The sequence below is a fragment of the Diprion similis genome, chromosome 12 (genome assembly GCF_021155765.1).
Source record: "Diprion similis isolate iyDipSimi1 chromosome 12, iyDipSimi1.1, whole genome shotgun sequence".
In the NCBI taxonomy this organism is placed as follows: Eukaryota; Metazoa; Arthropoda; class Insecta; order Hymenoptera; family Diprionidae; genus Diprion; species Diprion similis.
In genome coordinates, this window is record NC_060116.1 from 4,419,233 (window position 1) to 4,432,603 (window position 13,371).

Below are 13,371 nucleotides of genomic sequence, written 5' to 3' on the forward strand. Positions count from 1 at the left end.
ATATATATATATATGTATGTACACTGGTGGGAAGATGCGTCATAACTATATTCGACAAGTATACCTAATCATTCCTCACGCCACTGCATACCGTTTAAATACCACCGACCTTTCCTGCTGTCTAGAGGATCAAAATTTCTCGCAGTTAACAGTCGTCTACTTTAACTACTGATAATCGGATCATCTTTACTTATCTATCCATTTATCTAACTATCTATTTATCTCGCAGCAAGTAGGAGCATTAATTGGCAATTAACGAAATCGTTTAATTAAACGATCCTTTTTATTCTCTGTTGAGTATTATTTATCTTCACAATCGTGCTCAACGCACAATACACGTTATGCAACGGTCAATCTATCTCGCCCGCGGTCAAATTCGCGCGTTCTTTATCATTTTTATGTATTCTAACCAGCTGACCGACGTCCGCCCGACACTCTCGCTGTCATCTCGCGAACTGTCATCATCGGCTCTCACGCTGTCCACGTTACCGTGACACCCAAACACGCCGTAATTTCTCCCTCCACTTCGACCCCACTCTTAGTTCCGGCGATTGCGCAATCTGGTAAATCCTGACCTCAAAAACCCTTCGGTTTTCTCGTCGTTGTACTTTCTTTCTCCGTCTTCTCTCATATCTTTCAGAATTTGACGCAAGATTAAAGTAAATATATATATATATATATATATGTATATATATGAGACATGAATATCGCAACGAAAGAATGTATGTAGTTGCAGGATTCAGCACATGACCATATTGGGTAATCTTTTATGGTCAAACAAGGAGGTTGCTGGCTGGTCGGGTAGCTTTTACTCATCGCCGATTGAAAATAATAATAATTCTTTCGGTGTTGGGTATTATTTAATTACACATTAATAATACACTTCATATTTGATGGAATACTTTTCAAGTAATTAGTAAATTTTTTCAGTTTTGACATTTCTCTTTTCCTTTTATTAATTCTTGGACGTTTTTTTTCAATGCACGCACACATAAATGAAAATCATATCTTGATTCTTTCATCGCCTTCGTGATTTGAGCAGAACCTGCCGACTTACTCATAGGAAAGCATTGCTTCGTTTTGGATGTCTTCATTTTTTGTTGAATACGTCGTTCATAAATAGTACTATATACGGGGTACAGTGTAGACTTCCGGTTAGTACACGGGGACTGATTAACGGATTGTATTTTGATAAGCCTATTTATACAGACATAAATTTAACTAAATTAAATTATGCGGTACATATGATTGGCATCTATTTTACAATAATTAAATGCAAAATAATGTAGGAAAGACATGAAAATGAAATGATCTAGCTGGTTATATCGCGAATAAAATCTTGCTGTGAAATTTTTTGTAGAAGCTAAATAAAAAACTTTGAAATAGTGTAATCGAAATTCTCGGATATTTTAGAAAATATTCTCCAATTTTTAGAAGTGAATTTCAGAATTAAAAGGAGATACGAATATAACGAATCGAAAATGCAAACCATACCTATACCATTTTCTTCTAAACAATATACAAATTTTGACGCACCAAAATTTTTTTTTTTCTCGTGAAAAAACTTGGGATTAATCGGAAAACTACGATTTGAAATGAAGTTCAACTAAAGGCCACCCTGTATATATAGGAAGACAAACCGCAAAGATAAAAAGCTAAGACCTATGTTTTCTTTCGAAACAGGAAAACACGATTTTCTTCGATCTATATGATACGCGTTTGAAAATATGTAACATAAGTTAACATATCATTCACGCAGTGGTGATCCATTTTATCTGAAATCGAGATAGTTTTTATTATTCGTAGACGAATAATAGATTATAATAGTAAAAAAAATGTATCGTTTCTAAAAACTGCAGCTGTATATATCTATGTTAAGGCTGATTTACTGATCATCTTCTTGTGGGTCGAACGCTGATATACAATTGATTCGGTTGAAAATTAATTGTCCTCTATTAGATTCAATCTATCTCTCGTAACTATTTTTCGTCTGTTATCGTAATCAATACTATAACATTGCAATAAAATAATTCACCCGTATATAATCGATTTAGGTCATAAAATCGTAAAAAAAATTTTTAAACAATCGAGCTAAGTGGAGTTGTAAAATTCCGTGTTGCATAACGAGTACATACAATTATCTGACAATTGACACCAGACTTGGGTATTCGGTTTCTCATCTTGCCAGTTTATATACATCATGGAAAATAGATTACAAATGTGAAATGCGGCGCGTCGAAGTTAACGGACTCGCGATCTTCTCCCTGTTCTTTTCCGTTTGTATATGAATACATACAAAACAAACACATCAAGTGAACGGGATCACTTGTTAATCCGAAGAATAATCATCTGCTGCATACAGATCGTCGTTGCGCACTAGAGCACGAAATTGACAATCCCCAGATAGGCGTATGCCGCGGTAAACAGGCATGCAGAGTTACCGAAACTGTGCCTAATCTCACGGTCATGGGTTGCGCGTCGTGCCCACCTGCCTCCGTCGTGTAAACGTATGGAGTAAATTGGCGAACGATGAATCGCAGCTACCGTTACATAACGCGGATTTACATCAATCACCGTTTACTCGATCCGCGGCGGCAATTCATCCGAATTGTCACATTTCCGCAGGAGTATATATGGGTGTGTAGGTAGGTAGGTAGGTAGGTAGGTAGGTAGGTAGATAGATAGGCAGGCATAGACAATAACCGATCGGCCAGTCGGATGCATAGAAGTTTCCTTATACCTTTATGGTCGAATGGCCGAGCCGAGCGTGAAGTGCCGGGCGCGGTATTTCCGGGAGTTTCCGGTCAGGCCGATCGGCGCGACGGGCCGCGTAGGAATTAACGGCATCGGATATTTAATGCAAAGAAAATGCACGCACGTAGATAGGAAAACGGTGGCGAGTTTTCCCGCCAATTTTTCAATCATAATATTTATTCGCCTTGTCCCTGACGAAATATTCCTGTTTTAATTCATTAACGCGACTAACAGGTCGATCCGTCGGTAAAAACGCACACATCTCAATGCGCAGGGCGATGCGTGGTCGCGTGTGTGTGTTTCTTCGCTGGTCGGAGGAACTACTTCCCGATGGCGGATGGCGCATGCGCGTAACTCTCGGGGACGGCCATCTTGCCGTAACCATCGTAGCCAGTGGTCGTGCGACAGTTCGAGACAACGGGAACCACCTTGCGCGTTCGAAACCCTCGTACTCGAGAGAACTAGAAAGCGAGCTCGATATTGTAACGGTGTTATCATAATTAGTGACAGTAGCGAGTCGTAGACCGGGTGACAAAATGACGACCCAAGTACAGCAGGGTAGCCTACTTGACGTGCTAAAGAAGAAAATGCGCCAGACCAAGGAGGAGATGGAGAAATACAAGGACGAGTGCGACGAGTACCACAAACGGCTTCAGGTCGAGCTGATGCGTCGGGAAGAAGTGAGTCTTGACTATATTTTCGGACTCGATAGTCCGCCCGATTTTAGAGACACTCCGATCATCTCGACACTCAAGGATAACCGGTGTAATCTGTTCATTTTCCACCTTCAACATGGATCACCCTCGTTATTTTTCATTTAATTTTTTCTCACTTTTTTTCTTCCATCAACTCGGAACCGGCGTCGTTCCGAGTTTGTTGAACGCCGAGAATCGATCCCCCGGAGTAAGCGAGAAAGAGAGAGCGAGACGGAGAACGGAGAACGGAGAGAGAAAGAGAGTGGAAAGAGTACTCGTCCTCCCTGCGTGCGACGGAGAGCGAAAACGTGACGTGTGTGTGTCAGGGGCTCGTCGTCGAGTTGGGCTGCGGCCGTCGCTGTTAGCCTCTCTTCCACCGCATGTAGGGAGGGGCAAAAGCACACCACTCACCGCATTCTTTTCACAAATTTAACTTCTTGGATCGTCAGTTGTTGGTACAGAGGAATGTAGTCTGTTTAACAATCTTTATTCTTTCTTTTATCGTTTCTTCAACCTTTGTTTTATACAGATGTACACATTTATTTGTAATGAAATTAAGAACAGACGAAATAGATACGGAACTGAGCGTGTGTGATGAAAGGACACAAATTGAATCAGTCTGGATTGGTAGGCAGTTTGAGGAATAAAAGTATTTCTTGATATCCTCTAATGTATATATTGATCTACTGTCAAAACATATGGCTGTTTATTGATTAATTGGAAGAAATAAAAATCGGTTGGAAATATGTTGATTTGAGGAGTAGTTTAATTGCTTCAGGTCACGAAAAGTTACTTTTAAACGATTTGGTAAAATCTCGCGTTTACGTAGAGTCGTAGGTTGTTTGTTTCGATGTGGAAAATTTGATGAAAAAAAAAAAATCAGGATTGTCATTCCGAATACGCAGGATTACTGCTATCTTTTCCAAGGTTAACGGTTCTCAGTTAAGTTAAAACGATTTTTACTTCAGGAGGGTAGGCAAATTGAACACATATGTCTCAGAGCCTTTCGGTTTTTCTTAAGTATCGAATTTGTCCGATAGCAAATTGCACGATTTACATGTAAAAGAATCATAGTTGAAGTTAATAACCTTATAGTAACGACTCGACTCATGCTGAGGAAAAACCGTTATTTGCGATTTCGGAATTGCCTGAAATTCAGTAAACTGTAATAAAACAAAACACGATCTTATTTCCAAATTTTAGTTCATTCAAAATCATTGAAGTTCGATACCAACTTCAATCTCGTAGTTATTTTTCCTAAAATAGTAAGGGAAAAAAGATATTTACGTCGAACCCGGTTTCTTTCAATTCTTCATTCATTTTCTTTCCACGCTGTCTTTTACCCCATCAATCACCGTGAAGATCTATACTCACCAACATACAACCTACCACCTATAACGGATCATGACGGTACAGCAGGTGTAGCTTATACAATAATTCGTGTGCGGGTTACATTTGATACCGAGTTTATATCTACACTCGCTCTTATCTCTGAGAGAAACACAGGCCGCAAGTTTGAGTAATCATTATCAAAGTTATATTGTCCACTGATGCAGTTGGCCTTGTTGACTTCCTCTTCCTCTTCGTCGTCGTCTTCTTCTTCTTCTTCTTCTTCTTCTGACTCCAATCAAAGTCCTTCGTTTAATGCATATTCACCGGTATCAGCCCCCCCCTCCCCCCCTACAAGAGGGCGAACTTCGTCATCCTCTGCACGCAACACCCTGACCTTGGTCAGGGACATGTAGCGCCAGTTGCACCCTACAGGATGCGGGCCGAAAGCAGACAGCATGCGATCCTTTCGCCACCCTCAATTTGGGCGTGGGCTGGTCACTAGCCTTTCACCCCCGCTTGACCATTCGCTTAGACTATGCCGTACTGCTCCGGCTTCCAAGGAAGCCGAGCCGAGACCTGAGGGTGAAAAGTAGATGGCTGTACAACGGAAGGGTCGAAGTGTCGAATCTTGAAAGACGCGAAAAATCCAGTTCGCAGAATTTATATGAATTAATGGAGTAAAACGAAGGAAATTATCGAAGGATCGTAACTTGGCAAGTGATATTTGAAAAATAGAAATCTTGGAATGATTGGAATAAATGAGATTTAATCTTGTCTGAATGATTTCTTTGAGGCTACCAGCTACATCTTTAAACAATTGTTGTTACATATTACACCTACAATAAGGCGTTTTGAGCCACTTATCTGTCGGCCTCGTGCTCTTATCGATCTGACATTGACGATTTTTGTCATCGACGTTCCGTGCAACGTTATATCTACACACACATACACACACGTACATATTGTATAATCGTTATCATCACAACATTATGAAAAACCTGTTTCATATTGTTCAGGATATTCTGAATTTAGTATTGCTACTTTTTCGCGATTTAAAAAAAAAAAGGTTCGTATTTGAAAAAAAATTAATGGAATTAAAACACCAGACAGAAACGAAACTCTCATGCGGTTCTACATACGTCTATATAACGCATCAAAGTGTAACGCGTTACATCCTCACACGCTGTTTACACATACGCACATATATGTATATACATACAAATACACATACCAGGTATAAAACGTCTGAGTGAAGTGACGCAACCGGCAGTATGAGGTTAACAGTATAGAGGATGCACAGGGGACAAAAGTCAAGATTTTCTTTACGGTTCTTCGACTGCGGTCTTATGTACGATAATATTATATTATAATAGCCGCGCATTGCACAGTTTTCAGCTTCTGCTGACCATCCGATATCTGTTTTCTATTTATCGCGTCTCATTGCCTAGAAAGATTCCATTTTTTTTTTTAAATAGTTACTAGAAAATTGATTAAGTGAAATGGATATGGCTTGTCGCAATTAAAAAATTAATTCTAATTGCAAAGTAACATTTTTCGTGAAATATTAATTTATGTATATATATTAGACTGTATCAAAAAAATTGACTATTTTTTTTTTTCCATCGTATACTGAAAATATTGTTCAAGGTGACGAAAAAGAAATACCATAAAAATTTCAGATTTTAATATTGATATTTAGAAGTGCCTCATCGCGATTTTCTACTTTCCATAAGAATAACATGGCAAAAATGGTTCTTGCTCCTTGCGATTTTTATAACTAGATAACGACGCGTCGTACAGAAAATTCATAAACATGTTTTTGTAGGAAATTGAACGTTCTACAAAAAAGGTCTTTTGTCATTTTACGATAAATCTATTCTTTCAAAAGTTATTTGAGATCAAACATCAACAAAGGACCTCAAATAACTTTTGAAGGAGTAGATTTATCGTAAAATGACAAGAGACCTTTTTTGTAGAACGTTCAATTTCCTACAAAAACATGCTTATGAATTTTCTGTACGACGCGTCGTTATCTAGTTATAAAAATCGCAAGGAGCAAGAACCATTTTTGCCATGTTATTCTTATGGAAAGTAGAAAATCGCGATGAGGCACCTCTAAATATCAATATTAAAATCTGAAATTTTTATGGTATTTCTTTTTCGTCACCTTGAACAATATTTTCAGTATACCATTAAAAAAAAAAATAGTCAATTTTTTTGATACAGTCTAATATATATGTATATATAGTCGATGATATTGATGTATAATTATATTTGATACTGTTTTGTACTGTATATGTACAAGAATTAAGACTAATATGGAGTTCAAGGCTAAATTTCTATTTGTCTATTATTTTTTTATTTTTATTTTTTGCTACATTGATCTTTATCTTGCGTTCACCCCTGGTCCGCCTATGATCTATTATATTACATGTACCTACAAGGAACCGGTATGTTTATTATACTATAGGCGTTCACAACTGACACTACAGACACCTACGGGCGTATAATTCGAGGTCGAAGAATTGTATTGACTCCGTTTGTTACGTCTCCGCAATTCTTTGGGGTGGGGGTGAAAACTTGGAAGGGTCGATATTTCGAATGGCCGATATATCGAAATTTCAGACGTGGCAAAGTAAAATGATAAAAGATGAATTGGTCGACATCTTAAATCACTGGAAAAAAAAAAATATTCGATTTTTTTTGCACCACCCTAATGTACATATATTCATGCATGTAGTGTAGTATTATATCTACGAGTACGTCGTCCGCTTGCAGGACGTTGCACTTGCGATTTAAATGAAATAGGATCGCAAAATATCAGTATTCTTTGGTTTATTACGGTTTACTGGATTTCATGACAAAGTTCGTCACGATAACAATTATTATACCTACTGCATTGGAGTATATGACGTGTATGTCTGACGATGCAGGATCAGGAAAGGATGTGGCGACTCTCCGGTGGCGAAATGCATAATTTATAATCATGCATATCTGTATATCAAGGAGTATGATGATACGGTATCCTGTATAATGGTATACATTGTATAAAATATACCGTCCAGCTTCCGGTATCCTCTTTTAAAAAAATAACTTCTTCTTTTTATTCTTATATTTTATTTTATTGAACACGATTTAATTAATTAATTAATTTACTCAACTGCAAAATAAAATAAATGTCTGTTTGTCCCGCATGCGTAGATACCATTCATCCGATCGTCATGAAACGTTTCAACAAATTACCGTATTTTTTAATTAGATTATTAGTTTTTTTTCTTATGATTTTCCAATTCCAACGATAATTGACACCGAAATACCTAAGGATTTTTTCAGGGATAAAAACTTGTTTTGGGGGAAAGGAAAGAAAGAAAGAAAGAAAGAGAAAAAAAAAAAAAACAAAGAAAGAAAATCGGATCACAATATCGTGTATATGTACATTCGAATTGTCAATGCAGCACGCCTGATTCGAAAACTAATTGTAAATTGAAGAGCGACGCACCTGCGTGACGTGACGTGACGTGACGTGACGTAAAATCTACTGTATCGTAGGGTTTTCATGCGTGGATATTGAAAAAGCCCGGCACACCTTCCTCCATACTGCGTTAAACACGTGAATGAATAAGTCCATCCTTCGTCGTCATACATTTTCAACGAATCCCACGAAAAATAATCACTCGTGTGCGTCACACACCTAGTGTTTTACGTATATATGTATATGTATATACATGTGTATACATATATAGAATGCGTATCTGCACAAACGATAGAAAAAAGGGGAAATAAAAAAATTCACGTATACAGTCTCTCTGTATATATAATTTGTAGCCGGGTTTCCGAACCGGATGTCCGGGCTTCGCATACAGATTGGTCACACTGTGATCACTGATTTGTTATTATCGATTCTCTTCTGATCCACTGTCGTGCAGATGATGGATCGGAAGACTTTGAGTGATGGAATCAACGATTCTGATACTGACACTGACTTTGAGTTCCATGCGAAACTGATGTAACGTCGACTAGACAGTCGGTGGTGGCTGATGGCGGACGTACGTGTTTTTACGGTGCATCCTTTATTAGTTTCGTAGTAGGATGTAATTTTAAGAATTTTAATTACGCATATCGCGGATGTCGGAAACGTATCTTGTTAGATGATTTTATCTTGATGATTTTTTTTTTTTTTTTTTTGTGAAAGAGGAACTGGGAGGTGTTTTTTTTTTGGTGGGTGTGGGGGGGGGGGGATAATTTAATTAGATGAGAAAATACAGTACTTCGGGTGTTTATAGTGTGCGAATGTAGTCGGAAATAAAAAAAATATGAAGTTTGAGATCGAGTTTTGTACCTACTTGAAGTTTTCGTTAAAAAAAATTCTAGCCTTTAATACGGCCGGGGTTGAAGTTGCGAATTTGAAAAGTTTTGGATGCTAACAATTCTGAATTAATTGATGACGAAGCTTGATGTAAATATATGAAATTTTGGAGACACAACAAAGCTTCGAATGGTTGGAAAGTCGACGGATCAAAGTTCTGAAATCCAAGATTGCGGGAAATTCAAATTAAAGTTACGAAAAATAATGTTTCGATAGAGTTATAAATTACAGAATTTAAAATAAACTGGCGAAATTTCACTTAGCCAGATATTCACAGAATTGAAAATCTTGGATCGTTCGGAATTTTGATTTTTCAATTTTTTTCATTTTCACATTGCTCTTCCAAAACTTTGATCTTTCCTCAAAATTTGTTTTCTGTATTTTAAGTTTCGTCATCAAAATGTTCGGAATTTCTGCCCCGCCCTGTTTAACAATCTATTACGTTTAACATCCTTCACGGAATTATATACGGTATACATAGATTAAATATCGTGTGGATACATTAAAAATACATTATTGCTTTCCTCGTATTTTTTTTTTTTTTTTTTTTTTTTTCTTCCTCATTATTGTATAATGTTATACAAATTTTCTTTGCCATTAGTGTAACGATCCAGCCGAGCCTATGCGATGTAAGAATTCAACGCGTCTCTCTTCCTCTTTTTTTTTTTTTTCTATTCTTTTTTTTTCAAACTGTATAACGATGTATACATAAATATATTTGCGACTGGACATAGATTCATTGTAATTCTCAAGCTGATCACGCGCCTTCCTCGAGCGTCTTTCGCCATTGTCATTCGATTCGGAGAAAATTGAAAGACGATTGTTTTTTTTTTTTTTTATTATTTTTTTTATTTTTCAATTAATTTTTTAATATCTGTTTTTCAATTTTCCTACCCGCGGACGTTCTTCAAATAATATCAAACGTCGGGATATTTTTCATTTCTCGGCAATCCCGGTTAAAAATGATTTTTTTTTATTAAGTAAAACAATTGTATGTTAGTGTTTGCCTTATACTTTCAATTTATTGAAAATTTCAATCATTAGTCTTACAATTTCTCGAAAGAAAAATTATCCTAGGTTATTATTGAGCTGCGTGCTAATTTCTGTTATGTAACACGTTAAGTAAGTCAGTCTTGTATATATATATATATATATATATATATATACGTTTCTGGTCTTTTTGTCAGGACTTCTAAAATCACATTTAAAAAAGTAAAAATAATGAAAACGTATAAATAAATCAGAGTCTTCGTGTTATATAATTGTTTTTTGGCCGTATATTTGTGTTTGATCTGTATATATATATATATATATATATATATATATATATATATATATATATATATATAAGACTTAGTATTGTAATGAATTGATTAATTGAAACAAAATAAACGTTAATTACTGGATATTATGTTTATTAAAAATACTTTGGATTGCATTGAGAAACTTTAGTTTCATTCTTGCAGATGCGATAATGTTTCTCTAACGTTTTCTAATAAATGTTTTTCCAACAAGATTCGCTAATATCGACGTTTTTCTCTTTTCACCTCGTGTTACAGGCCGAATCCGAAGTCGCGGCTCTCAACCGTCGCATCCAGCTGCTTGAGGAAGATTTGGAGAGGTCAGAGGAACGTCTTGCAACTGCCACAGCCAAGTTGGCCGAGGCATCTCAGGCCGCCGATGAAAGCGAGCGGTAAGAATTTTATTGTAGAAAGTTCAATCTAACGAGTATATTTACATACACATACACAGACACACACGCGCGCATATATCATGCATGTGTGTGTGTGTGTGTGTGTATATATATATATATTTTTTTTAATAATTATTTTGCATTTTTTCTTGTTTTCTCTTGAAAAAAAACTTACACACATGCACAATTGTAACGTAAATACAGAATCAACGATTCTTTATACTCGATTTGTTGAAAAAACGAATAATTAAGCGTCTAATTAGAGATTTTATTTTTTTTTTTTTTTTTTTTTTTTTTTTTTTTTTTTTTTTTTTTTTTTTTTTTTTTTTTTTTTATTATGTATTGTTATCAAATTATAAAGGAACTTTTTTTTTTACGCTGCAGGCTGACGATGTTGAGTTGCTGGGTATTTTTTTTTTTTTTGCGAAATTTTGAAAATCACTATACATATCGAGTATAATTAATCGTGATTTACCTGGATACGAGATTTATACGAGTGTTTAAATTCTTTTTCATCGATTATTATCAATTTGTGAAATATATATTGAAACTCGTTTTACACCTTACGGTATAAACATATGTATAATTGTATAGTATACATATATTAGCAGAAAATTTATAGAAGTAAATTTATAGAGAAAGTTTTCAACATCTTTATTCAATAATAATTATAGTGTATGTGAAAATTGTACCGTAAAATGGTAAATAATTTGAATTTTCTTAAACGGATAAATGTCATGTGTAAGGTTTTTTTTTTTTTTTTTTTTCGAGAGAGAGAAGGAAGAAAGCAAAAGTTTTGCAAATCAATTTCAATGATTAAAGTACCAGTATAACGTGTATATAATATGATAAAGAGCTCAGTGGTATTATTTCGTTCGCCTACGAAGCTATCGAATTATTATTATCGAAAATTAACTACCTTCGTATAAATAACACAATGAAAAAATAAGATAAATTCAATATACATGTGACTATGAAAATCGTATTATACGATTTTCAATTTTCAATTTTTGAAGTAAACGAGCAAATTTTTGCTAATTTTCTTTATAAAATTACAAATATATTACGTTATAAGCGCGTATTGGCGGTGATTCAAGGCACGAAGTATTGCAGATTTACAAATGTAATCGCTTCGCAAACACACGAGATTATCAATTTCACTTATCGTATTATATATAATAAAGTGTGTGTGCGTGGGGGGGGGGGGGGGGGGGGGGGATATTCTTTGGCAGATTATTATTATTATAAGTATTATTCTTATTGTTATTATAACTTTGTTCTAATTACACGGGGTTTCGTAATTTTTTTTTTTCTTTTTTTCTTGTTCTTTCTTCTTTTTTTTTTTGACACAAGTCTGTTGATTAATTCTCGTACGCCTGTTTCATTATCGATATATACGAGTCAATCTTTCTATCAAACATTACAATTTGCGATTACAATTGTCAAATCACATTTGAGCATTTATATACTCGTTATACTGCCAAAGAGAGAGAGAGAGAAGAAAAAGATAAAAACAAAAGAAATAAAAAAACTTATCTGTATCACTTAATTTAACACTTACCTTATATATATATATATATATTTACATGATTAAACTATTACGTTCTTATGTACCTGTATAACTATATACAATACATATAGATAAGAATTCGGTATGACATGATTTTTTTTTCTTACACTCTGGGGAATGATGTCATAACCCCCCTCCCCCTCCGCCCCTCACGTTAGTAGACGTCACGGGATTATTACAACACGTTGAAAGAATGAGCGACATTAGGTACTTGATATACACATGGATAGATTCACAGACACAACGCGCAAAGAATTGCCAAACACGCATTCATATATATATACATATACATATATATAATCGCGTAACACGTAGGCGCGAAAATACCGGCATCTCTGGTGCAATGAAATTCATCTCACGTATATTTGGTACGTAAATTATAATATACAGTCCAGAATTATTACGAGTTACGGACGTACTTCTTTTACTCTTCAAATCATCGAATCGTGCAAATCGCCGAACAAGTAACGCTTCGGGTACGAGTCTTCAAAATTTACTCATTTTGAGAGGGAGGGGGGGGGGGGGGGGGGCAAGCAAGCAAGCAAAACGGAGTACTTAAGGAAATACTTAATTTTCGAAGAATCAAATGCGTTAGATTATTTTTTTTTTCTTTTTTTTTTAAATTGAAAAATTAAATTTTTTTTTTTTTATGAAATCTTAAGGGTATCCCATTTTGCCCCCTCCCCTATACTGATCTTTGGAAATTCTTCGTCCAATTACAACGCGAATATTATATTACATGAAAACACACACAAAACAGAAATAGATTAACACAAGTTGCTTTGTTGAGAAAAAAAAATATGTACACACACACATGTATATATATTATATGCGGGATCTCATTCTTTCAATAAAATTGAACATTACAAACGGTATAGGGGGTAAGTGGCTGGGAGGGGGGGAGGGTAAAAAAAAAGGGGAAAATTTGAAAAAAAAAAAAAAAAAAACAGAAATATGAAGA

The 13,371-nt window shown here is 35.5% G+C and overlaps 1 protein-coding gene across 17 annotated transcripts in view; it reads left to right on the forward strand.

Moving 5' to 3' along the window:
* LOC124413191 (tropomyosin Per a 7.0102) overlaps positions 1-13,371 on the forward strand; it is a 38,645-nt gene that overhangs the window by 9,128 nt on the left and 16,146 nt on the right. For 14 of the 17 annotated variants that reach the window (XM_046893611.1, XM_046893612.1, XM_046893613.1 and 11 more), the window contains one exon: positions 10,707-10,840. In XM_046893611.1, the coding sequence (XP_046749567.1) occupies positions 10,707-10,840 (134 nt within the window). Of the gene's footprint in view, positions 1-3,132; positions 3,435-10,706; positions 10,841-13,371 lie in introns of those variants that run through there. The other 3 variants (XM_046893617.1, XM_046893616.1, XM_046893615.1) reach the window with 3 other exon arrangements.